Raw genomic sequence first — 25,727 nt, forward strand, 5'->3', positions numbered from 1 at the left:
TATTTCAGATAGTATTAGTATTTCAGATAGCACAGCAAAAATGTGAGTAAAATGTACCTTCTCTGGGATTTGAGCATTAGTCGCTGGAATGGTCAGGTCAGCAGCAGTCTGAAGTACAACCTTCACCACTGTTATTCCGGGGTTCCAAACTGGATGTAAAGTTTTTACATTAAATAGAGCAAACACGTACTACTAGTGCTTTCATTATACTTGAAAAAACTTGATTTTGTACAAAGGAATATAGTCTTGATAGACAACAGAATGTGATTTTCAACATTAAATACTAGTACTTTCTTTTCTATTACCATGTGGTTCCATGGGCGTATACTAGTCTGTGGGCTCTGATACTGATGCAGCTGAAGATCATTCTAAAACTATTCAAGAAAGGTTCATTTCTGTCATGTAAATGTTTTTTTGTTGTTGTTGTTGTTGTTTTTTAATTATTATTATTATTGATGCCTGCTAAAATGACTATCTAGCTTTAATACTAGTTTTTATCTTGATAGTTATCTGATTGTCAATACTTCTGTGTGTACTACACAGAATTACCTTGTTCACAGATTGCGTGATGCTTCTCTTCACATGGTGCACCAGACCAGTGATGCCCTGTAGCTGAAGACTCAATGACACAGTACTTAATGCTTTGTTCCTTATCCACTCCTCCGTTGATCCAATTTCTGAAGGAGCTGATGGTGTTGTCGGACCATCTGAGGGGCTGTTTGATCAGGCCGATCCACGCCAACGTTTGACCAATCAGGTTTGAGATTCTGGTGACTTCAGACTCATCTTCAATGACGGCAAGGTCTAGATATCGCTCTCTGCAGTACTGCAGTGCAGTAATCCAGTCTTTATTAGACTTAACCCAAGTGAATATTTTTGATCTTGGCTGCAGGGCACCTGTATTTAACACAATAATAAGATTATTAATAGAATTAAAAGTTATTATATTGAATCTACCTTCTTCAGTAAAAGGAGAAGTCTTTATGATTAAAAAGGTAGTTGCATATAGGTGCACTGAATGGAAAAAATCTATTAATTGAGTAAAGCATTATGTTCCAAAGTCGTATAAGATTGTGGATCCTTAGAGAGTATGTTTGTAAGTGCAGTGTGCACAGTAGGAGTAGAGCCTAATCCCTCACTTCCAACCAACATTAGTTAAAAACAAAAAAACAAAACTCCATGCCCTTACTTTTGTAAAGGTCTTAAATATTCATAAATAACCTTGTGCAGTAGACCATATAATCCCTCTTTCAACCCGGCTCAGGGATTTGAAAAGAAAGGCAGTAATGCAGATCAGATGTGTCTGCAGTGATGCGGTCTCTGTATCGGACAGTTGTGGTGAAGAAGGAGCTGAGTTGAAAGGCAAAGCTCTCGAAACTCAATCTACGTTTCTACTTTAATCTTTGGTCATAATCTTTGTAGTAATTAATGTTACTTTGGTCTTGTGCAAAATATAATTGTATTCTTACCTCTGAAACAAACTGTGTGCATAGCAAGGGAACAGTTGGTCCCGGACCACAGTCCATTCTGTGTCATCACACATGAAGTTTCTGCAGTATCAAAGTCTGGCCAACCTGTCTCCCAGCTCCGATATGCGGGGCTGGTGGCTCCTGTGAAGGACCATTTATAGGACTCATTACCCATAATTCCTTTCCATGAGACAGTGTCATTGAAGAGTCCGATCCAAGCATGGAGGTATTCACTCGGTCTCTTGACTCTCTGTATGTCCTCCATGCTGGTGAATGTCGCCAGGTCATCGTAATATAGTCTGCAGTACTGTTGAGCTTCAGACCAAGTCATCAGAGTGTTGACAAACTGGTACTCATACTTCACAGTGTGGAAAGAGGGAAAGACTATGGTAAAACCTGTGCAAGAGAAAAAGTACAGCAGTTGTTTTTTTCTGTAAGAACATGTACCAGAGATTCACAGGTGACTTATCCGCCCACGATTCCTGTAACTGAGGCGCTGTCTTAAAAATGCTGTTGGGCAGGTTGGCATATGTTTGAAATTGGGATAGACCTATATGTTATGTCATGCCTGTATAGTACATCACTTTCACCATATCAATTTTGATAAATCCAGAAAAGCTCCCAGAAGTCGTACACCAGGTATTCACACCAGTTTCTCAGTACAGAAGTTTCATAAGTGAAGGCCAGTAACACATACAACAATATCACAGAAACAATGGCACTGACCGTAAAGTGTACAAGTTAAGGTTTAGTAAAAGTGGAGGAGGATCAATTCCCACTCAGGGTCGATGGCACAGACTGACGGCCTTCAAATATTGAATATTGTATCAAAGTAGGAAAAAAATACCCAAATTAATATGATTAAATCTGACATGTTTTCATCCAGACCAGACTTTGCTTTTTTGGTCTGGATTAGAGCTCATTTGTACATTCACAGTTATTCAAACAAAGTGAACTCTCAGAGCAATTTTTGAAAAGAAAAAAATATCTGCATATATTTATTGAAGTGCGAGAGTTGAATTATGTTGATGCAGAGTTAAACAAATATGATCATTATATTAAAGGAGTGAAAATAATAGCCCTATAAATGTTTCATATATTTTAATCAAACCTAAGGCACATTATCTCAAAGCCAATGGATTAAATAAAAACCAAAAAACTAGCTACCTACCACAGAGCACAATTGCCCAGAGTCCGTTACTCTCCATCATCAGAGATCTTGTTGTTCACTTGATGTTGAAGAACCGTGAGTGTTTTTTGAGGGAGTCACAAGTTCAACTAAGGCAGCTGAGTTAATTAAGTGAGAAAAGTAAGATTTATGCAAAGATAGCATTCAAATGAGAGCCTTTTTACCTATTCAAATACTTAATGTAAAGCTCACTTACAATAAAATACATGGAAAGGGTTACTTAAATATATGTTTCATTCACTTTGCAAAATCTGTAGTGTTTAGATAATTCTGTTGCCAGAGCTGCGTTGGCATAAACACCAGCAACTCTGACCATCGCCACTGACTCGTGCACCACATTCCTGCACAGATAAAATGGATGAAATGTTTTGCTCCAAATTATGCACTGGTCTGTGTGGGGTTTAAACTACTGACCCTTAGGTTGGTGGACGAATGTGAACTGTGAGCTGGTGTCATTAAGATTTCCGTGGCTAAAGCCTCGAAGTGAGGCTTGTGGCTAAGATTTACATCTGATTTGTTTGAGAAGGTTTTGTCCAGGAAAACATTTCCCAGAAATAACACCAAATCAGATGTAAATGTGACATGCAGATGACCCCTGTTTGTGTCCTCAGCCAATGAGAAAAACAGGTTATCTTCTTGACATAGCAGCCCTTGTAAAACAGACAAAATCTGCTGTCTCAAAGTGAAATTGTAGACTTTTTTTTTCTTTAAAGCATTTTTATTGTCCTAAAACATGAAAAAAAAACACCTTTGTTTTAAAAATGTGACATAAAGGGCCTGTACCCAACAAGAAAAACAATCTGACTACCATTAAGCGTTTACTACAATTTTTTCTATGTAATTTGAGTTCTCTATATGATGATCTCTAGGCCTGTGTCTAAATATACAATGCAATGACACAATGTATGTTTATATGTGAACATAATTATTGTCTTTGCCTTGGTGTCTTGTTATGCTTGTATTTCAGTCATCACCAGAGTACAACAAAAAAAAAAAAAAAAAAGACTGCTCTGTTAAAGTCTTGGAAAATTATTTCAAGTAAAGCATGGAGACTCGGAATAAAGGGATTGGTTGTTCTCTGGCACTGATTTTATACGTTTTCAGATTGCACTTGTATTATTCACTAATGAATCCGGTCCGGTCGACATAAATACGTTCGTGTCCCTGTCCAATCAGAACTCTTCTCCACCCTCAGACGTTGAGCAGAAGCCAGTTTAACATGTGTTCCATGTAATCCTTAATTCAGAAACTCGAAAATAATTTAATTCCAAACTAGAGCAATGCCCCCCTCCAAAAAAACCCGCTGTGGTTCAATGCGATTCACGTGAATGACCCAAATGACCAAGAAAAAGCCGATTAGCGACAAGTTTGCATGTCTGATTGTGTTATTGTTGGGTGGTGTTTATATTCCAGGCATTAATGATACAAATGGAAAGCTACTTTTAACAAACTGAAGCGGTGCTAAAATCACATGGACATGTAATCCCTCTTGACCAGATGAGACATTTCTCCTGCATTTAACTGTGGCCTGAAGTCTCAGACACGTGCAGAAAGATGGCCTCTTAAGCCCTGTTGTAAATTTTGGCCCCAAGCCTCCGACATTAGGAAAAATAAGTTTCCCAAAATCACCGATCAGGATAACTTCACATGCCAATTAGTGACATAAAGATGTGTTATTACAATGAATGAATAGAATAGCAGCACGTTTAAATGTTTAAGTAAATGAAAAACAGTCACAACACATCAGTCTTTAGTATCTTCACTATGTCTGTCCATGTTTTTTTCTTCTTTTTTATTGTTGTAATTTTTTTTTTTTTTTTTTTTATGTTAGGGTAAATTAAACTGAATGTGAACATAGGGGACTGAGTGTGTTGAGGGGACAGAGCAAAACTAAAGTAAACTTATGGTATTCGAAGAACTTTGTGTAGCAGAAACGCACATCGTACTGTTCATTTCACAGAAGCAAAATACAACAGAGCCTGATTTCCAGAGCACACAGCTACTGCCAACTACAGTCGCCTCTGCTAAAAACCACAAAAGCCTCTCGCACACAGGATATGACATCCCCCAACAGATTAGACTCGAGGGATTTACACAGAGGAAGTGGGCCGGTGTTGTGCGTCCAAACCCCCTTTCCGTCAACCCGAGAGGAAGTGGTGTGGCTGGTTATTATTAACGCTCTTATAGAATGAAAATTAAACCATGAACCTGGGTAAAAATGACAAAAAGCATAATTTTAAGGTGCTAATAAACTATATAAAACAATATAAGTTACATAACGTGCTGCCATGGTGAACACTATTAAAACCATTCAATATCAGATATGTACCATATTTTCCGGGCTATTAGGCGATCTGGATTAAATATTAAATGGTCTATTTTCAAACTTTTTTCACAAATAAACCGCACCGGACTTTAAACGAAACACAACAGCTGGATGGGTCAGTGGGACTTTGTTTGGCGCGTTCACGGTGACTCTGGGTTTTGTTCAGTTGTGGCATGTAGGGAGGGCGCTGTCTGGGACCGCTGGATTGTCGGCGTGTTCGCAGTGACTCAGTTATTCAGTTGTGGCTCAGAGTGGCACATTCCACTCACTTTTTCGGTTCGTTCCTCCATTCCGTTCCTCATCAGTGTGGAGTGATGAGTGTGGCTGCGGGTGTGTTTGTGTGTTTGTGTGCGCTGTGGGTGGTGCGGCTTTGTAGTTTACCGAAGTCGTGCTGGGACACCCAAGCGGATTCGTGTATAGGGCGCTCTGGATTGTGGGGAGCGCAGTCTTTTTTTGATGGGGTTGGAGGCTTAATGGCGTTCCCTATAGCCCGGAAAATATGTCAATCTTAAAAATATAAATAATTATAAACATTTTCTTGTGCAGCTAACTTGAGATATCTACAGTGAGAAGTACCACCAGTATTAATGCTCTGGTCGAGAAACTGTGGAGTAAAGGGAATCCTCATTTTGGACCTGAACTACAGAGTACAGCACTGCCTCAGCCTGTCTCTGGGGAGCGTCGTTTTCTGACATATTTTTGCTGTTGGGAAAGTCCACTTCAGTGTAGGTGACTTTGTCTATAGAGTCCTCCTCCTGGAACAAAACAAAAGGTAAACATGAGGTAAATTTTGAATTGAATAGAGTGTACGTGTCATTGTCATTGTCGGGTCAAAATGAAAAAAAAAAAGTGTATGACTAAATTTGTTATTAAAGGGCTCATAATACACTATTTTCTGATCTGGTTTATGTGTTTTCTCACGTTTAGGCTGAGTTCTTTTCTCAGACAGAAAATGCTCTTCTCCACTTTGTGACATCGTGTGGTAATACAGGAAGTGCTTCACTGTGTTTTTAAACTCCATACACCTTCACTAGAATCATTTGGATAATTTCAGCTCTGGAATTGCCAATCTAGGGAAACCGGGAGGGCTCATAACAAACACAAACACAGCAACGAATACAAACGTGGCAACACAACAAAAAGTCACAAGAAACCAAAAAAGTCACAGTGGAAGAGATCGCGGGACTCTATTTTAATGCAATTGCCACAACACAAACGCAAACACCACAACAAACCAAAAAGCCGCAACGGAAGTGACCACAGGACTCTGTTTTCCAACGGACCAAGCGAAGTGTTAAGGGATCAAGCGGGAAGTGAATGGGAAAAGTTGAGGAAGAACAAGAATGTGAAAAGTAAAGGAATGGTAGTCTGACCGTCACTTGGTCCGTCGGAAAATGGAATCCCACGGTCACTTCCGTTGTGGCTTTTTCTTGTGTTGTGGCGTTTGCATTTGTTGTGGCATTTCCATTAAAATAGAGTCCCGTGGTCCCTTCCGTTGTGACTTTTTTTGGGTGTGTTGTGGTTTGTTTTTTTTTTGGTTTGTTGTAGCTTTTTGTTGTGTTGTGGCATTTGCATTTGTGTTGTGGCGTTTGTATTTGTTACGGAATTTGCGTTTGTTATGAGCCCTCCTGGTTTCTGTACCAATCTCTATTGAACTAAATGTAAAAAGTCGCTGTTAACTTAAAAACTACCACTTTAAGACATCACAAGGTGGAACAGAGCATTTTAAGCTTGGGCATTAAGTCTAATAATAAAGGGTTAATCAAACATGTGAAGAAAGCATAACTCCAGGTATGTTTTTGAGGAGGTAACATTTATTTATTTAGTTTATAAGAGACGCATTGTGCCAGGTTGTAGCACTTAGAGCTCATTTCCACCTGTAGTCCCTGGTGCATGTTTTTTAGGTTTGACATAATTTCAACATGGTTAAAGGTCACAAGAATCCACTTTGTGTAATACAGGACCTTTAAGTAACTCTCAGTGGTAAAGTCATTGTCTGGAGAGGGGAAGCATCACATTGTTCTTCTGTCTGTTCCTTTTTATTTGTGATTAACTTCCTGACACATTTGACGCCTTGATGATATTTTATGACTTAAATAAATTATTAAAATAAAAAGCAGTAAAATGTAGTTCAGCAACTCCCTGGTCATGTAGCAATAATATGTCAGAGCGATGACCAATGGTGCAATAACACCTGAGTGGTCAAAGTGTGAGGTTTGACAACTTGCGAATAGAAACTGTTTAGTTAATTTCAGTTCAGTTTATCCAAATAAAGGTTCTTTTTGACAGAACAGCATTTTATTTACACATAACTTGACATGTTTTGGATGCCCTTTGCGTCCTTCTTCAGACGGGTTACGTGATGTTACAGTGACGTGTTTGTGCAGCTGAGTTATATCGATTATGGTGACATTCGCCTACTGCCCTAGCCTAATTCATCAGCCGATTTCACTTCACGGAAACCATTTGACCTTGCAGCATTAGGATTCTTTCACTCAGTGGTAGGCGGGTACTTTTTTATTTAACCAGTCGCTGCTATTTGGTTGTGACGTATGTAATGCACCACTAATGGGGCTAACTGGTATATTAAGCTTTTCACAAATCCCGTAGGAAGAAGGGCAATAACGTCTTTCCCCTTGATAAAATTCACCAAACTCTTTTTTTTCCAGCTTTAAATCTTCGATCTTGGGAATCGTTGCCAACACAGAATGTATGGCTTTGTCTACATCCATCTTGGCCACTTTGTTTACTGTTGTGCTGTTCCACAAAAGGGACCCAGTAATGGCTTCACAGCTCTTCGCTGATTGGCCAGTGCACAGTCTACAACTTCCGGGGTTCTTCAAACCGTCTAGTGTACAGGTGTCAAACATAAGGCCCGGGGGCCGGATCCGGCCCTCCAAGACCTTTAATCTGGCCCTCGGCTGATTTTCTACAAAAATATTTTAATTATATTTTCTATTAAAATATTAGTAATTTTCGCGTTGCTTAGCGTAGCAGCGTCTCCAGCGTCTCTGTGCGTGACCCCTCCCACCAGAGCAGCACAAATGAAGACTTGTCTCTTTCCAAACGCTCTTAAAGGACGATCGTTTTGACTGTTGACCTTGACACCCTCATCAGCAAAATGTCAAAAATGAGAAAAGTGGACGCCAATTGCAGGATTTTCCAAGAAAAATTGACTTATTCCTATTTGCATACAAGTTATTGTTAAAATATTGTGTTGAAATTGCATTTTTCTTAAAGTTTCAGGTTGTTCATGATATTAGAATATTTTGTAAAAGAAAGAGTTCATCAATTAAAAAATATTTCTGTAATAGATTTGTGTTTCTCTGCACAAATATTTGAACTTATTGCTATTTTTGGGTATATATGCCATGAGTTTTCTGATCCGGCCCCTTTGGGATCAAAGTAGGTTGGATACGGCCCCCGGACCAAAATTTGTTTGACACCCCTGGTCTAGTGTATTCTGATTCCTGACCTAGTTGCTGGAGAGAAATGAAATTGAGCAGAGGCACTAGATGGCACCAGCCTGGCTATTACTGCCTCCTTCTGGCAGTAAATCCTGTCCTTGTATTGAGAGTATGTTGAACCATAGCCACTGTCATGTCCTCCACTGTTTTTTTATTTATTTATTTATTTATTTTTTGTTTTGTTTTTTTGTTTAGTTTTGTCTGTTTTTTCAGGGTTCTGTCTTTCCTTAGACAGTTCTCTACAACATGTAATGTGACGTCTGTTGGTGTTTTTGAGAATATGGATACTGCATCATGCGAAGTTAGCATGACTCCCAGTTTCTATTCTGTTTCCTTGAGTTCTTGTGTCTATGGTAGGTGTAAACAAAACACTGGTCTGTTAAAAATAACTTTAATTTGGATATAATGTTGAAAAATGAACTTCTTTCAAGTCAGTTTAGTTTAGTTTGGTGTTTTGTTTTTGTTGTTGTTGTTGTTGTTTTTATAGTTAGTGTTGAGGAAAACAACCTTTTCCTTTCCTGTTAATTTCTGGTTAGATAAAAATACACTTGAAACAGAAATAAAGTCCACATAATTTACTTATTCCAATATTAGAAAGTCATACTTGCACAAGGAGTCTGTGCCGACATTCCCATGCAGAGACTCAATGTTTACACCTATACAATGACTTTTATACGCAAACTATAGTGGGGGGATATTGTGGTTTAGACTTAGCACCTCTTGGTTGGTGCATGGACCAGCCAGGCGTCTTGGCACATTGCACATTCCAATCAGACTCCATCCGGGGTGTTATCTGGCTAACAAATCATGACATCATTCCTATCAGTAATTCTTGTCCTATTTAGTTACATAGATTGGAATATCCTGCATTTGTCTTGACATGTATCTATGTCTCCCAGCTGTGATCAGAGGTCTTATCTTCAAATGACCTCGATACAAAAATGAACTATAGAAGTGATTATACAAAATAGCTGAGCCTAGTTCAGGGGTCTCCAACCTGTAGCTACCACTACCACTTTCTGAATCATATGTATTGCTCTGAAAGCTAAAATTTGATTTGATTAAATGCATGTTAACACTGTAAATGTATCTGATGCCTGTCTTTGTACACTAATAAATATAACAGTTGTGTAAATGTTTTATAGGCAACTGTACTTGATCTAAGGCTCTTATATTTACTCTTTAAATGTCTTTAATTTTTTCTAAATCAGTAGCTCTCTGGCATTTTCATTTTGTAAGGGTAGCTCACCAGAGGAAAAACGTTGGAGACTCCTGACCTAGTTATTTATCCTAGCATTAGTTCAGTTTAATTTAGTTTAGTGTAGTTCGTAGTGTAGTGTATTAGTGGAGTTTATAGACCAGTTCATGTGGTGAGGAGGTAGAATGATGTGACCACTGTATGTTGTGTTGAGTTGTATAAGCAAATGAAAATGCATGTTGATCAGCATGAGCAGGGACAGCAGCTCTGATGTGGGTTAGAATGAGTTTTTCAAAACACTTGGTAATGGTGCATAATGGTTCTTCAATCAGCTAGTCTCTTTCTTTCAGTTTGAATGCAGAAGGGCCATAGAGGGTGTAAAACCTCAGTCCAACCACAGCTGCGTATTTGTATCATGTGTCTCTCAAATGCAGAAGACATTGCTAGAACATTCTCAGAACAAAATATATAACTTCTTTTACTTAAAATAAACACGAGTTTAGTGCTTCAGTTGGTGACTGCAGAAATCCTTTGCTGTTTCTCAGTTCTCTGTTATTTTTTATTTCTTTTTTGTATCATGTGTCTCTAAAATGCAGAAGACATCTCTAGAAAATTCTCAGAACAAAATATATAACTTCTTTTACCTAAAATCAATACAAGTTTAGCACTTCAATTGGTGATTCTGCAGAAATCCTTTGCTGTTTCTCAGTTCTCTGTGTTATTTCTTCTTGCTTTTTTAAACCATGTTTATTTTTGCATTACTCTGATTGGTTAATCCACCTGTCAGTCACAGTGAGCTGAAATCGAGGAGACAGGATACAGCTCCAGACCCACTTTGGGAAGGGGCTTAGAAGGAGATCGCGCCGTGTTTGCCTGGTTGGCTCGAAACAGTTCAGTCGAAAGAGTTGAAGTGTTTTGGAGCTGATTAATTATTGTAAATCTGAGGTGCATATGACAGCTTTACAAAAACATAGTCAATGTAATTACATCTAAGAGTTTAATAAAAATCTTGCCTAGTTTTTATTTTTTTTTATTTTGGTTTATAATTTGAATTCCTAGTTGGACATAGTTGGGCAGCAGATACAACATACACACAGAGGTAAATTCTTCCAGCCATAATGTTAACAATGACCAACACTTGTCTAAATTACACAACATTTCTGATTACACTAATACTAATAAATGAAAACACTAAGGTGCACTCTGTAACTTTTCTGGTGGAGGGTCCGTCAAATGCTTTTCTCCATGGAGATATGTTGTGCTTTGTTTGGATTGTTTCACTGTCCTCATGGAGAACAAACCAGACCAAGGCCCCGTCCACACTAGTACGTATTTGAGTCATTTTCGTTGCAGATGCAGTGTTCGTCCACACTAATCCGATATAAAACGGCTTCAGAGATGGAACGATCTGGTGCCGTCAGCTCCCACGAATTCATCTGAGTATGGATCTGATCTGGCACCATAGGTCTATGTGCCAACAAAACGCTAAGAGGCTAGAATATATTCATAAATACGGTCTGTGTGTACGACCTGCAGACGTATAATCTCTGAAAAGTTTCACATGAACCATCTTCAACTTGATAGAAGCACAGAAAAGACTCACCATCAGCAGAACACCCCTCTGTCACAGAAAAAAACATTCATATTTCACTGAGTCGTGTCCTTTACTCCGACAGAAGCTGAACCACATGAGCGCACAATAGTGAGCTGTTTTTTGAGCGGTCAGTATATGCAAATTAGTCATGCGGTTTTAAGTTTTGTTTCTGTAAAACGTAAACAAATATGCTCAAAGTTGTGTGGATAAGGTAGGATTGCGGACACAGAAACAACGTGTGTGGATGCAGATCATTTCCAATACAGTGATACAGTGATACGTGGATTCGTTTCAGTGTAACAGGGGTCCAAGTTGCAGGTCAGGTCTGTGGAGAGGCGACCCTGATCAGTCAGAATGCCTGTTTTTTGTGTTTTTTTTTAAATGTCATACTGTGGAAGATTGATGAAAAAGTTGCATAGTGCACCTTTAAATAAGTATTTAAGCATATATGTTCCCTCTCTTGTGAAAATTGGATTAAATATGTTATCTAGGGATGTAACAATAACTGAAATATCGTGATATCGTATCGTCAAAGTTCACACAGTAATATCATGGACCGTCACAATATATTGAATACAAGTCTCTTTGCTTAAATTAAGAGTTATGGTGCAGCAATAGATTTAAAAAAAAAAGACAGAGGGAACTACATAGACCATGATCCTTTGCTACAAGAAGACAAGAAGAAGACTACAAGAAGAATTAACAGTTTTAAGCACTTTTAAGTCTTAGTTCTCTGGATTAAATCTTGTCAAGGCATTTTACGAAAAAGAAGTGGCATATTAACAGTTTTAGCTGTTTAACCTCCACAAAATATCACAATAAATATCATACCATGAGATATATATATATCGTGAAAATATCATACTGAGAGATTTGGATATCGTTACATTCCTAATCGTGAGCCTCCCCACCATATCGTGAGCTTTCCCACGATGTCGCAATAAATATTGTACCGTGAGGTTCATACGGTGATGATATCGTATCATGAGACTTGGATATTGTTACGTCCTTACTAAATGCTAGTAACCAAACCAACAGTCTACAGTAAGCTTCATATCCCTACATGAAGTTCTAAGAGAAGACAGGTATTTGGCATTTTCTATTTAGTCACTTGCACAATTTTTTGGCAACACACTTCCCCAGTAAACCGGATGCTTGTTGAAGAGAATGAGTGGCTCCTCTTTCCTGTTATAGAAGCATGACTACTTTCAAACTATGAGTCACCTTCCCCTGCATGTCCAAATCATTTGTTTAAAAACTCATCCATATAATAAAGAATGAGATCTTATGCCTTTTTTGTTTAACTTTGGTTTTCTGGTAAGTGAAAGTTGCAAGTAATCTAAAATTCTTCTTAAGTCAGAGTAAGCCAAGACCCAATGTCTGTCTACAAAACAAGCATGTGTTGGAAAATGGCTCATCTCACGGGAATTCATCTTAACCACTAATAAATTTAAAGGTACCACTAAATGACATAACAAAGTGAAAAGAGGCACATTGAGGTTTGGGGATGCAGAGAACCTAATCATTTAGTATTTAAACTTTCAATTTATTTCATTTGCATAAGGAAAATGTAGTGTGTGTAATATACATTTTTCATATTTTAATGTTCTGTGTAAAAATAAGGTGTTGTAGATGCAAAAATGTTCCATGCATTTGGTAGAAAAAATGAATTCCTTAAGTAAAGATGTACACATTTTTTTATTTTTTTTTTTGAAGATGACATTAACGTTTTTAGTGCTTCACTTGGAGATGTATTAGTCACAGTGAGTGAGAAAAGCTGTAGAGTCTTGCTTAATGGAAATTTCATTAATTCTAACCACCCTACCAATAATTTTGATAATTGGTTTATTTAGAAGCTGCCATGTTTTAATTATTTTTTAGTTTTTTTCATGAATAGAGTGTTTAGATAAAGGTCAATTGCATAACTTTTCTGGTGGAGGGTCTGTCAAAACTTTTCTTCATGGAGATGTTATTGTTTTGTCTAAACCTTTCTATCTTCATGGAGACCAAACCAGACCAATTTACAGGTCAGATCTGTGAAGAGGCGACCCCGCTCACAGTCAGAATGTCTGTTTTCTAGGTATTTTTTTGAGCATTGAAATCACCTGTGATTGAATATATGTAAAATAGATTTGTTTAATGTCATACTGTGTAACATTCTAAGCCAAGCAATAGGAACAAGCAGGTGACGGACCCCCAACCAAAAAGTTACACAGTGCATCCACCTTGATCACGCCCATCAGAAATCATGGAGACACTATATACTGTAATTCCGGATGCAAATGTCTTTTTAAAGTTATGTCAAACTTCACGTGATACTACATTATATCCATAGATAGATTGTAAGGGTGTGCAAAAATATCGAAATATCGTATTATTTAATGTGATGATACACTATCGGGTTGCTGTATCGATATATCGCCAAGAGTATTTTTTTGTGTGTGTGTATTTTACAAAATTATTTTGTTACAGCACTACAGTTTTATTGCTTGTTTAGAGGAAGGAAACTCAATTGTGCAACGCATTTGACATTTTCACAATTTTGATGATTAAAATGGGCTTTTTGGCTTAATTTGGCTTAAAATTTGCAGAAGAAGTGGTTTAGCAAAGACTTTTAGTACCACAGCCATAATTTAGAATACATTTTTTATTGAAATGTATCAAATCATTTTGAAATATATCGTATCGAATCGAAAGTGCACCGTATCGAGGTCTGTATCGTATTGGCAACTTCTCCCTGGTAGATTGATGGTAAATTAAGACTTTCCACCCAGCTCCATCTTTTACATTTTTATTTTTATTTTTTTTAACTAATGCATGGTTATTATGTTCAATTTAATGCATTCATAAGGTTTAGGCTGTTATGTAAAATTGACTCTTGTGAGCTTTAAACCATGTTAGAACGCTGTTACCTCCTCCAAAACATAACTGGAGTTGTGTTTTGTTGCATTCACGCATATTTGAGTAACCCTGGTTTATTATTGTCAAAGCTCAAAATGCTCTGTTCCACCTTGTGATGTCATGAACAGCTACTTTTTACCTTTTGTTCAGAAGAGATTGGCAATTCCAGGGCTGAAATGATCCAAATGACGTGTATAAAGTTTGAAAACACGGTGGGGCACTTTTTACCACGTGACATCACAATGTGGAAAAGGGCGATTTCTGTTTGAGAGAAGAACTCAGCCTAAATATGCAGGATTTGTGTGTTAAACATGTGAGAATGAAACAAAACACAACTCCAGATATGTTTTTGATGAACATTACAACGTAGATCAGGAAGTAGCATAATATAAGCCCTTTTGGGGGTTTTTTTTGCCTCTTCCTGCACCTACTTTTTATCTAATGTGCCCTTTTTATTGTTATATGTTGTATGTATAAGTGCAAAAAAATAAATAACAGTCCAATAGACGCATGAAGAATCTCGGACTTCCGGTCATTGCGCAATGCATACTGGGAAGGATTTTCCGAAAAAGTGAGCATCAAACCGCCATGTTTGTTTTCCCAGTGGGATGCGTCTATTGACAAAGCTGAACTTTTCAAGTCTTTTGAACGATATCACTTTTGTTTCTGGTTCTGATATTGTCATATTTTGGTTTTGGGATTCGGACATCGTTAATTGTGTGGTTGTTGGATCGTAACAGTGAAAAATGGCTCGAGAAATTTGTTTGCGAACTCCATAGATACAAAAGTGAATCAGATGTGTGTGACTGCAAACCTCTGTTCAAACTGTTTCCCTTCCCAACGGAATTGAAAAATAGTGAAAGGCGATGGGCAGGATTGATCCACAGAAAGGACGATAAAGGAAACCTTTGACTGCCTAAATCATCCCGAGTTTGCAGCGAACATTTTGTATGTGGATCAAAGCGGGATCCCGTTTGTTAAGCGAGAGGTACAGAAGACAAACAAGCCGAGCTCGCACTTTCTTGTTCTTGTAGTTTTACAGCAACATCATGTCTTGGTCTCTTTGCAGTGGAAGGTGTTTCTTGGTGAACAGCTGGTGCCTTTCGCTTTGGTGTTGACTTTTTAAATTCGTGACCAAGGTTGAGTGAGGGATTGGGATTTTGTTTGATGGCGCTCCACATACAAAATGTCAAAACCCAGGATGATTTCTTTTTTGTCCTTCCTGTGGATCAATACTGCCTATCGCCTTCGCTTTTCACTATTTTTCAATTCCGTTTGAAACAGTTTTAACAAAGATTTACAGTCACACACATCTGATTTCCTTTTGCATCTATGGAGTTTGCAAACAAATTTCTCGAGCCGTTTTCCGCTGTTAGGATCCAACAACCACACAATTAATGATGTCCGAATCCCATAACTAAAATATGACATTATCAGAATTAGAAACAAAAGTGATATGGTTCAAAAGACTGGAAAAAGCTGACTTTGTCAATAGACACATCCCACTGGGAGAACAAACATGGCGGTTTGATGCTCACTTTTTCGGAAAATCCTTCCCAGTATGCACTGCGCAATGACCGGAAGTCCGAGATTCTTGATGTGTGTATTACAGCAACCACATCACACACTACACAGATCTTACGCATATTATATTAACCTTGTTATAAAGTGAAGTTCTGCTTATTTTTCTTACTTGGTGCTGGTCTCCTGGGGTTGTGGCCAGACTGTAGACATCTGAAGTGTGGTCTTCAGGTGGTCCACTGAAGGAGGCTGAAGCATAAACTGTGGACATTTCCACTGGACGAGAAGCTCTGTTGTCTGGGATCTCCTCATAGACTCTGTGGGTCTGAGGGAGAGTCATGGTTGGTGTAAGATGTTATTGCTTCATCTGGAATGTTTCACAGTATGGCATTAAACCTTTCATCCTCATGGAGACCAAACCAGACCAAGTTACAAGTCAGATCTGTGGAGAGGTGACCCTGCTCAGTCAGAATGTCTCCTTTTCTAGCTGTAAAACTACTTGTAATTCAATAAATGTAAGATAGAGCTGTTAAATGCCATACTGTGAAACCGTTCCATGCAGAGGAATGACAGATCCATAGAAACATGAAGGTGATGGAAATATGTTTTTTAATATTTGGATTTGTTGGATAATAATTTCTGTGAACATTTGTGGAGTTTTGCCGTAACATCTCTAGTGTGATGTCATGATTTCCTAGCCTGATTCATCAGCCAGTTTGACTTTGTAGAAACCGTCTGACATCGCAGTGATTCGTTCGCTCAACGGTAGGCAGGTACTTTTTATCATTTAACCAATCGCTGCTATTTGGTCGTGACATACGTAATGTGTCACTAACAGGGCTAACTGGTATATTAAGCTTTTCCCAAATCCCGTAGAAAGAAGGACAATAACGTCTTTCCCCTTGATGAAATTCGCCAAATATTCTCTTTGTTCTGGCTTTAAATCCTCGATCCCGGGAATCGTTGACAGCACTGAACATGTGGCTTTTCGCTGATTGGCTGGTGCCCGAACTCACACTTCTGGGGTTTTTGCGAACCGTCTAGTAAAGTTTGATTCCTGACTTCGTCGCTGGAGAGAAAGGAAATTGAGCGGAGGCACTAGCTGGCTAATGATTTCCACCCAGAAAGTAAAAATCCAAAATGGGAAAACAAGTGTGATTGTTTTTGCTTATCAATCGTAACTATAACGATTTGTGTTTTTGTAAAAAAAAAAAAGAAAAAAAGAAAAATGAGTAGTCTAACCTGACATAAGCACTTAAAGTACATTTGATTTGACATTTCATCGTGAACTTAAAATAAAGTATGATATGAAACAAAGTCAGTCAGGTGCATCTGGATTTGGCGTTATTACTCTGTCTACGGTCAGCACAAGGATTTACCTCTGAAAAGACATCAGCTAAAGGCGTGCTAATGTAAGCAAGCAATTGTTATGAACTTGATTTGACTGTAACAATGCCCAGAATGAGTCTGGCAATGATTGATGAACTTAAAAATAGTGCAAAAGAAGAAAGAGAAGGACTCGACCCGAAACAAACAACAAAAATTTGGGAGCTTCAAAGAACTGCAGTGCGGATCTCTCACTTTCTCTTTCTTTTGCACAACTTTCTTGTCAACGTTTTTGGCCCCAGCATGCACACGCAACTTTTCTTGAACGTGCATGTCTCTGTCTACCAATATTGAACTTAAAAACAGCTCATGAGAACTCCAGATCTCTACCTGTGACCCAGTAATGTGGCTGATGTGGCTTGAACTTACCACAGGAGTTGACCCATATTCCGTAGTTATCACAGGAGATGCTGCGGAAAACAAGACAAGCATCGAAAGCTTTAGTAACATCCAGTTCACCGTGTTTTATTATTATATTATTCTAATTTAGTTTCTCAATCTCACCTTTGGATCTCTTCTTACAGTAGAATATCAGCAGAGCAGCTAGTAACAGGATTAGTATAGCAACGAGAGACAGACTCACGTACAGCGGTGATACTCCTGTCAAAGAAGGTTAACTTTTTTTTTTTTTTTCAGTAGATTTCAATATTTAACATTTTCTGTATTTTTTATAAAACAAAACCAAAATAACACGAAATAAAAAATGCATTTGGGAGTTGGAGTTGCGTTGAAGAGTTGATCGAGCTGGAGGTTTTGGAGTGAGTATTTTCTACGTACTGGTTCACGAGTTGAATTTGCCATGAAAACGTGCTGATAATTAACTTATTTTAGTAAAAAAAAAAAAAAATGTTCAACTGGTAAAATGGTGTTGAAATTACAAAAAAGCACAGTGCAGAACTACAGAACTAGCCTGATTCATCAGCCGGTGTCACTTCGTAGAAACCGCCTGACCTCACAGCGTTGGAATTTGTTCGCTCGACGGTAGGCAGGTACTTTTTTTTTATTTAACCAATTGCTGCTATTTGGTCGTGACATATGTAATGCACTTCCGGGGTTTTTGCGAACCGTCTAGTGCAGGGGTGTCAAACTCATTTTGGTCCGGGGGCCGTATCCAACCTACTTTGATCCCAAAGGGGCCGGATCAGAAAACTCATGGCATATAAACTCAAAAATAACAATAAGTTCAAATATTTGTGTAGAGAAACGCAAATCTATGACAGAAATATTTTTTAACCGATGAACTCTTTCGTTTACAAAATATTATAATATTATGATCAACCTGAAACTTTAAGAAAAATGCAATTTCAACACATTGTTTTAACATTAACTTGTAGGCAAATAGGAATACATCAATTTTTGGGGGGAAAATCCTGCACTCGGCGTCCAGTTTTCTTATTTTGGACATTTTGCTGATGAGGGTGTCACGGCCAACAGTCAAAACGATCGTCCTTTAAGAGCGTTTGGAAAGAGACAAGTCTTCATTTGTGCTGCTCTGGTGGGAGGGGCCACACACAGAGACGCTGGAGATGCTGCTATGCTCAGTGGCGCAGAAAATTACTAATATTTTAATAGAAAATATAGTTGAAATATTTTAGTAGAAAATCAGCCAAGGGTCAAATTAAAGGTCTTGACACCCCTGGTCTAGTGTATTCTGAGCGGAGGCACTAGGTGGCACCAGCCTGGCTACTACAGAACAGCAGGTAGTGTAAAATCTTCTGGTGGTGATTAGAACAAAAACAAAAACTTTCTTGTAAAGCTGTATTTTCTTTCTTTCTTTTTTTTTTTTACCGAAAATTCTACTGGAGAACAGTGATGTAAGATTATATCACAAAAGACTCGTGCCACATGATCTTGCAAGGCAAAACTACCACAAGATTTCACATTTGGCTTGAGCAAAAAATACAAAGTTCCATCTCTTGAGAAGCTGTAGTTCCGAAAGCCAATAATTAAAACGATTAGGGCAAATACACTGTGGACTGACTCTCACAAAATCTGACTTTATCTCTTTCTCGTGAACCCAATCTCATGTCTCATCTCTTCTTGTGAAACCTGTGTCTTGAAAACCCCCATGACTCACGTGATGTAATGTCAGATCACAAAAGATCCACATATGAGGGAACCACAGACGGAGCTAAGATCAATAACACAAGTACAGCCTCCACCTGCATATCTCCACAGTACCTGATGGTTTTGTCTGCTGCTCATGATCAGGTGATGCAGAAGAGTGATTGGACTGTGGCTTCGGAGATAAACTATGTTGTGTTGTAGTCACAGACATGCGTGAAGTCTGGTCACCTGTTTGTACAGTCAGGTCCATATCAGTGGTGGGTTTCACAGTCACATTAGGTTCTGGTTTAAGAGTATAAGTTGGATTTAAAGCTGCATCTGAAAAAAATTTAAAAAGATAACGTTAGAAGGAAAATGTTATAAAACTGCTTTTGTTGCTTTTGAAAATGTTTAGAATTGATTATAAGATACGTACTATTTTTGACGTTAATTGTAAATTCATGTTTTCCATCTATCATGTAGTTTCTATTCACAACACACTGGTATTGTCCGGAGTCGGCACTGGTCACATTGGTGATGTTCACGTACATGATATAACCATTCAATAAACCTTTGTACTCATATTTAATGCAGTATCTTCCTTTACATTGCTCATTTTCTGAAGTCTTGACCAAAATGTTTTTTTCTTCGTCACAGTTATTTTTACAGAAGAGCTTTGTGTGTCCATCCAATTTAAATGGACATCCAACTGTGATGTTTCCTCCTTCAGCCACCTCACGGTCACCCTCTGCTCTGATGAAACCAGGCAGTCCATACAGCACTGTTCAGAAAATACACCCATTAAGTTCATAATTCAGGAAAGAACAAAACTGTGAAAACATTATATTCTGCATTTCAATACAATTTTCAGAATCAGTATCCGTCTCTTCTCCTCAAAACCAATTTCTTACAGACATACATTGTACTGTAACTCAGATCGCTTAATCAAAGACGCTTGACTGCACTATTTTAATTTATGTTATAACGTCGTTTCCTCATCACAAACACACACAGAGTTGTCAGATGAAGAAAAGAAGAAGAAGAAGAGCGCTTCACTGGGTTATAAAAAAAATAAAAAGCAGCAGTACATGTGCTCTACGAGGGTTAAAATTAAAATCTAGACAGAACGTTGCCCTTAGTAAAAATGTAAAAGTGGGTAAGGTACAAACCCAAGACACACCGACTGGACTGAATATAGTAACAATTGAGTTTTGTTTCATTCTGAGATGTTTAACACACAACCCCTGCATATTTAAAGTTCTTCTGACAAAGGGAAAACACTTCATTCCACTTTGTGATGTCATGCACAGTAAATACAGGAAGCGCTTCAGGGTACTGCACACTTCACTAAAATCATTTTGGTAATTTCAGGCCTGCNAACCCAATCTCATGTCTCATCTCTTCTTGTGAAACCTGTGTCTCGAAAACCCCATGATCACGTGATGTAATGTCAGATCACAAAAGATCCACATATAGGGAACCACAACGGAGCTAAGATCAATAACACAAGTACACCCCACCTGAATCTCCACAGTACCTGATGGTTTTCTCTGCTGCTCATGATCAGGTGATCGGAAGAGTGATTGAACTGTGGCTTCGGAGAAAACTATGTTGTGTTGTAGTCACAGACATGAGTGAAGTCTGGTCACCTGTTTGTACAGTCAGGTCCATATAGTGGTGGGTTTCACAGTCACATTAGGTTCTGGTTTAAGAGTATAAGTTGGATTTAAAGCTGCATCTGAAAAAAAATGATATGTTAGAAAAAATGTTATAAAACTGCTTTTGTTGCTTTTGAAAATGTTTTAGAATTGATTTAAGATACGTACTTTTTTGACTTAATTCTAAATTCTGGTTTCCACTATCATGTAAATTCTATTCACAACACACTGGTATTGTCCGGAGTCGCACTGTCACATTGGTGATGTTCACGTACAATGATACCATTCAATAAATCTTTGTACTCATATTTAATGCAGTATCTTCCTTTACATTGCTCATTTTCTGAAGTGACCAAAAGTTTTTTTCTTGTCACAGTTATTTTTACAGAAGACTTTGTGTCCACCCATTAAATGACATGCAACTGTGATTTTCCTCTTCAGCCACCTCACGGTCACCCTCTGCTCTGATGAACCAGGCAGTCCATACAGCACTGTTCAGAAATACACCCATAAGTTATATTCAGGAAAGAACAAAACTGTGAAAACATTATATTCTGCATTTCAATACAATTTTCAGAATCAGTATCCGTCTCTTCTCCTCAAAACCAATTTCTTACAGACATACATTGTACTGTAACTCAGATCGCTTAATCAAAGACGTGTGGTCAGATTGAAGAAAAGAAAAAGAAGAAGAGCGCTTCACTGGGTTATAAAAAAAATAAAAAGCAGCAGTACATGTGCTCTACGAGGGTTAAAATTAAAATCTAGACAGAACGTTGCCCTTAGTAAAAAATGTAAAAGTGGGTAAGGTACAAACCCAAGACACACCGACTGGACTGAATATAGTAAAATTTTTATTGACTGTGAGTATGTTTAACATTCAACCCCTGTTTTAAAGTTCTTCTGACAAAGGGAAAACACTTCCGTTCCACTTTGTGATGTCATGTACAGTAAATACAGGAAGCGCTTCAGGGTACTGCACACTTGACTAAAATCATTTTGGTAATTTCAGGCCTGCATTTGCATTTTAAGTTACAGCTTTTGATTTAGCCTCATCAAATCGTTTCATTCCTCAGTGCACCAGCAGATATGAGAGACTTTGTGTGACAATCTCATCAACACTTAAAGGTAAAATGAAAATATTCAAAAATAAAAGCAAGTTTTTTAAGAGTAATGAAGTAAGTAAAGCTGTTGATTTGGGGCTAGTGACTGAAACAAAACTCAACTCATGACTAAAAGCTCACAAGAGTCAATTCTGTAATATAAATGTAGGTCTTTTAAAAGTGCATCATGAAACTTTTTTTTTTTTGGTGGAGGGTCAGCCACTTGCTAGTCGTTGCTTTGCTGGGATGTTCCACAGTATGTCATTAAACCAGCCTGTGTCCATGGAGATAAGCAGGTGACACCACAAAGTCAAGTTACAGGTCAATTCTGTGGGGAGGTGACCCCAGCAATGCAAGTTTTTCGAGTAACATTTAGCAATAAAACACTTTAAATTGAATGAATGCTAGATAGTTCTGTTTAATGCCATAATGCGGAACATTTCAGGCACTGCAATACATCTCCCTCCAGAAAAACAAAGTGGAATAATAATGAAATAAAGTGAAAAACCTAAAAAAACCTGACAATTAAACGAAACACTAAATTGCACTTTGTTCTTGAATTTGAAGAAGCACATATTAAGAAAATATCTGGGCTACTGTTAAAGGTGCATTACGTAACTTTTTCCGATGGAGATGTCATTGCTTCGTCTGGAATGTTTCACAATATGGTATTGAACATTTCTATTTTCAAGTAAAGGTCAGACTAAGACTGTCAGTACGTGCGGTGACCAAGGGCTGCCCCATCTTGCAGGGCTGGGGCCAGGTATTGGGGTTCAGTGTTTTTGGAACTGTGAGCAGAGAGACTGTGAGGAGAGTGCTCTTGTTGTTGTGTTTTTTAGATCCAGTTCGAGGTTACTTTCATCTTTGGTAGTGTGTGCGTAGTACAAAACGTAAGTAGATGTTCTCTTTGTTTTGTTTAGCTGTTCTATAAACTTTTCCTTATTGTGTTTCAGCCCGTTTTGGCCTAATTTGCATGCGTCATGCATGACAGGTAGCATGACTCTGGGTACGGCACCTCTTAAAGGTGCAGCATAGTCAGAAGAGCGGCTAAATTTATTTAGAGTTTAGAGTTTGTTTAATATATCCATGTGTATTATTATGTATTATCAGTGTTGGGGAGTAACAGATTACATGTACCGGAGTTACGTAATCAGAGTACAAATTATGAGTAACTGTATTCAGTTACAGTTACTGTTTCAGTGAGTGGTATTTGGATTACAGTTACTTAAGAGTTAATAAGAGTTAATACAGTTAAAGTTAATAAATGGATTACACAGCGGTATTTTCCTGTTTTCACATTTTGGGCTATATATATATTTATTTATTTTTTCGGTAATTCCACTCATTGCCGGACTCTAAACCAGATCTAAACCCAGGTCTAAACCAGGTCTAAACCAGGTCTAAAACCAGATCTAAAACCCAGGTCTAAACCAGGTCTAAACCAGGTCTAAACCAGATCTAAACCAGGTCTAAACCAGGTCTAAAACTGGGTCTAAAACCAGGTTTAAAACCAGGTCTAAACCAGGTCTAAAACCAGGTTTAACCAGGTCTAAACCAGGTTTAAACCAGGTCTAAAACCAGGTCTAAACCAGATCTAAATCAGGACTAAAACCAGGTCTAAACCAGGTCTCAAACAAGGTCTAAAACCAGGTCTAAATCAGGACTAAAACCAGGTCTAAACCATGTCTAAGACCAGGTCTAAACCAGATCTAAAACAGGATTTAACAGGACTAAACCATGCCACGTGGATCGTGTCTCTTCCTCTTCTATCAGTAATATTTTTAATCTGGTAATTAGGAAAGTCTGGGCCTTTTATTTTATTTTCTTTTAGTTTTATTCAGATAAAACATCTTATGTGAAGATTTCCTCGTCTTTGCTTCTCTACAGCAAATTAAGTAATCCAAAGTATTCAGATTACATTACTCACTTTAAGTAATTTAATGGATTCTGTTACAAACTACATTTTGGGATATGTAATCTGTAATCTGTAGGGGAATACATTTTAAAAGTAACCTTCCCAACACTGTGTATAGTTGTATAGTTATTTAATAAATTTTTTATGCCTTGTTTTCCACAGAACCACACACACACCATTTTCTGCCAAATACTGGATAATCAATAAAGCACATTTATCAAAGACATCTGGCTGATCCTTCCGAGGGCACCCTGCAGCGGGTCAATACAGACAATGCCAGAGGCAACCACGCTAGGTATATTTGAACAATAAAACCACCTGTATTTGAATAAATGTAAAGTAGAGCTGTAAAATTTGTAGCAGAGTTTTGGACAATGCACACCTGTTCTGACATTCATACAACATTAATAGTATTGGAATCCATCATAATAATTACTGAATTTGATCAATTTAGTCATGATTTCTTAACATTAATTTAATATGTAGCCCATTACACATTATAAAACACCTTAATATTAAATACAAACTCTCTCTCTGTCCATCACGCATTAGTGGTTGCTGTTCCTTCCTTCTTGAAAAACCTATTTTTAGATGCTCTTTACAAACGTACTGAAAAAGTGAATTCCCACTAAAAAGGTCCAAATGCATTTAGTACATATATATTTATTTTAAGTGTCCATCCAAATGCACCAAGTACTCACCATATAAAATGACTGCAACGTGGCAAAGCTTCATTTTTGCGTCTGTAGAGTTTGTCGCACTCGGTTTGTTATGAAGCAGGAACTACGCTGTAACCACTTCTCAAACTAAACGATGACAAATTGTGTCACCTCCCTTTTGGTCAGAGTCATAGAAGTTGCTGCTGCATGTTTCTTCATTTGAGTTTTGTCTGCCTTGAACTGCCTTAATTATGATTATGATTATGGTGATTATTATGTTTCTGTTTCTGATTATTATTATTAGAAAGATGTTGACGCTAGTGACTTTTGTTTCAGCTACACTAACAGTCAAAGGACACATTTTAACTTATGGTTTGTCTTCATTTCCATGGTTATTTACACTACAGTGGTCCCTCGTTTATCGCAGGGGTTACGTTCTAAAAATAACCTGTGACAGGTGAAATCCGCGAAGTAGTCAACTTTATATTTTACAATTTTTACTAATCTGTTTTAAGGCTGTAAAACCTCTCACCACACACTTTATACAATTTTCTTAGACTTAAAAACTTATTGCTGCTGTCGTCCTTATGTTATTTTCCGATGCACGGGTTTTTGGAGACTCACACCCGTGCAGTACAGCACCACACCCACCCGTACTTGCCTGAACCGAGACTAAACCAGGACTAACCTAGGGCTAACCTAGGACTGATTCCAGGACTGAAGAGGAGGACTAAACCAGGACTGAACTAGGACTAAAACAGGACTCATTGTCGGAACGGGATCGAAGGTGACTGCAGGAGAAAGGACCGGCTCAGCTGCGCACCTCCCAAAGGTAAGTGTGGCCGTAGCCGGATTGCGCTTTAAATCCTGATTTCAGCAACTATTTGCGGTACCTGACTTGGTGCAAAACTCTGCTACAGCTGCGTAACTTCTACCTTCCTTCAGCGTGTCCAGAAGTCCAACTTTTTGTGCAAAGGTTTGCATCTTCCTCTGCATTTTGGGTGCGTCTGCAGGAGCCTTTGTCGGTGCAGAAAGTTTCGTCGACATTGTGAGTTTTGTTGGGGAGAAAACTTGCAAACATACAGCACTTCAGAATCATACTGCTAGCGATGAAACATTTATTTACATTTGGCTGAATGCATTCTGTACTGTACAGGAAACAGGAGTCCCTTAGCCAATCAGGACACAGTGGGAGGAACGCAATACACATTCATACACTGTAAAAAAAAAAAAAAAAAAAAAAAGCATACAAATTTGCACACAAAAAATCCACGAAACAGTGAGACCGTGAAAGG

General features: G+C 38.1%; 2 protein-coding genes across 5 annotated transcripts in view; both read right to left on the bottom strand.

Moving 5' to 3' along the window:
* Nucleotides 1-535: 535 nt before the first annotated feature.
* On the bottom strand, nt 536-2,677 carry LOC129412309 (putative C-type lectin domain family 20 member A). The gene is made up of 3 exons (XM_055165680.1): nt 2,641-2,677; nt 1,470-1,865; nt 536-897 (listed from the first exon to the last, which is right to left on the bottom strand). Exons 1-3 carry the CDS (start codon nt 2,675-2,677, stop codon nt 536-538), a joined length of 795 nt encoding a protein of 264 aa, XP_055021655.1.
* A 739-nt stretch (nt 2,678-3,416) lies between these two features.
* LOC129412364 (uncharacterized) overlaps nt 3,417-25,727 on the bottom strand; it is a 35,256-nt gene continuing 12,945 nt past the window's right edge. The window contains exons 1-7 of one of the 4 annotated variants that reach the window (XM_055165958.1): nt 24,475-24,580; nt 19,534-19,878; nt 19,347-19,436; nt 17,556-17,651; nt 17,421-17,461; nt 15,838-15,990; nt 5,565-5,739 (exon numbers count right to left, since the gene is read on the bottom strand). In XM_055165958.1, the coding sequence (XP_055021933.1) occupies nt 5,569-5,739; nt 15,838-15,990; nt 17,421-17,461; nt 17,556-17,651; nt 19,347-19,436; nt 19,534-19,878; nt 24,475-24,508 (930 nt within the window). In that variant the 5' untranslated portion in view covers nt 24,509-24,580 and the 3' untranslated portion in view covers nt 5,565-5,568. Of the gene's footprint in view, nt 5,740-15,837; nt 15,991-17,420; nt 17,462-17,555; nt 17,652-19,232; nt 19,437-19,533; nt 19,879-24,474; nt 24,581-25,727 lie in introns of those variants that run through there. The other 3 variants (XM_055165957.1, XM_055165959.1, XM_055165960.1) reach the window with 3 other exon arrangements.

Source organism: Boleophthalmus pectinirostris, unplaced genomic scaffold (genome assembly GCF_026225935.1).
Source record: "Boleophthalmus pectinirostris isolate CB_2022bp ecotype Guang Dong unplaced genomic scaffold, ASM2622593v1 HiC_scaffold_8, whole genome shotgun sequence".
Lineage (NCBI taxonomy): Eukaryota > Metazoa > Chordata > Actinopteri > Gobiiformes > Gobiidae > Boleophthalmus > Boleophthalmus pectinirostris.

Bases quoted from the DNA above. Each gene is read 5' to 3' on its own strand.
- LOC129412309 (XM_055165680.1), bottom strand. From the start codon at position 2,677: ATGGAGAGTAACGGACTCTGGGCAATTGTGCTCTGTG. The intron at 1,866-2,640 runs GTAGGTAGCTAG...TCTCTTGCACAG, and splicing joins CTGGGCAATTGTGCTCTGTG to GTTTTACCATAGTCTTTCCC. The intron at 898-1,469 runs GTAAGAATACAA...TGTTAAATACAG, and splicing joins GCACACAGTTTGTTTCAGAG to GTGCCCTGCAGCCAAGATCA.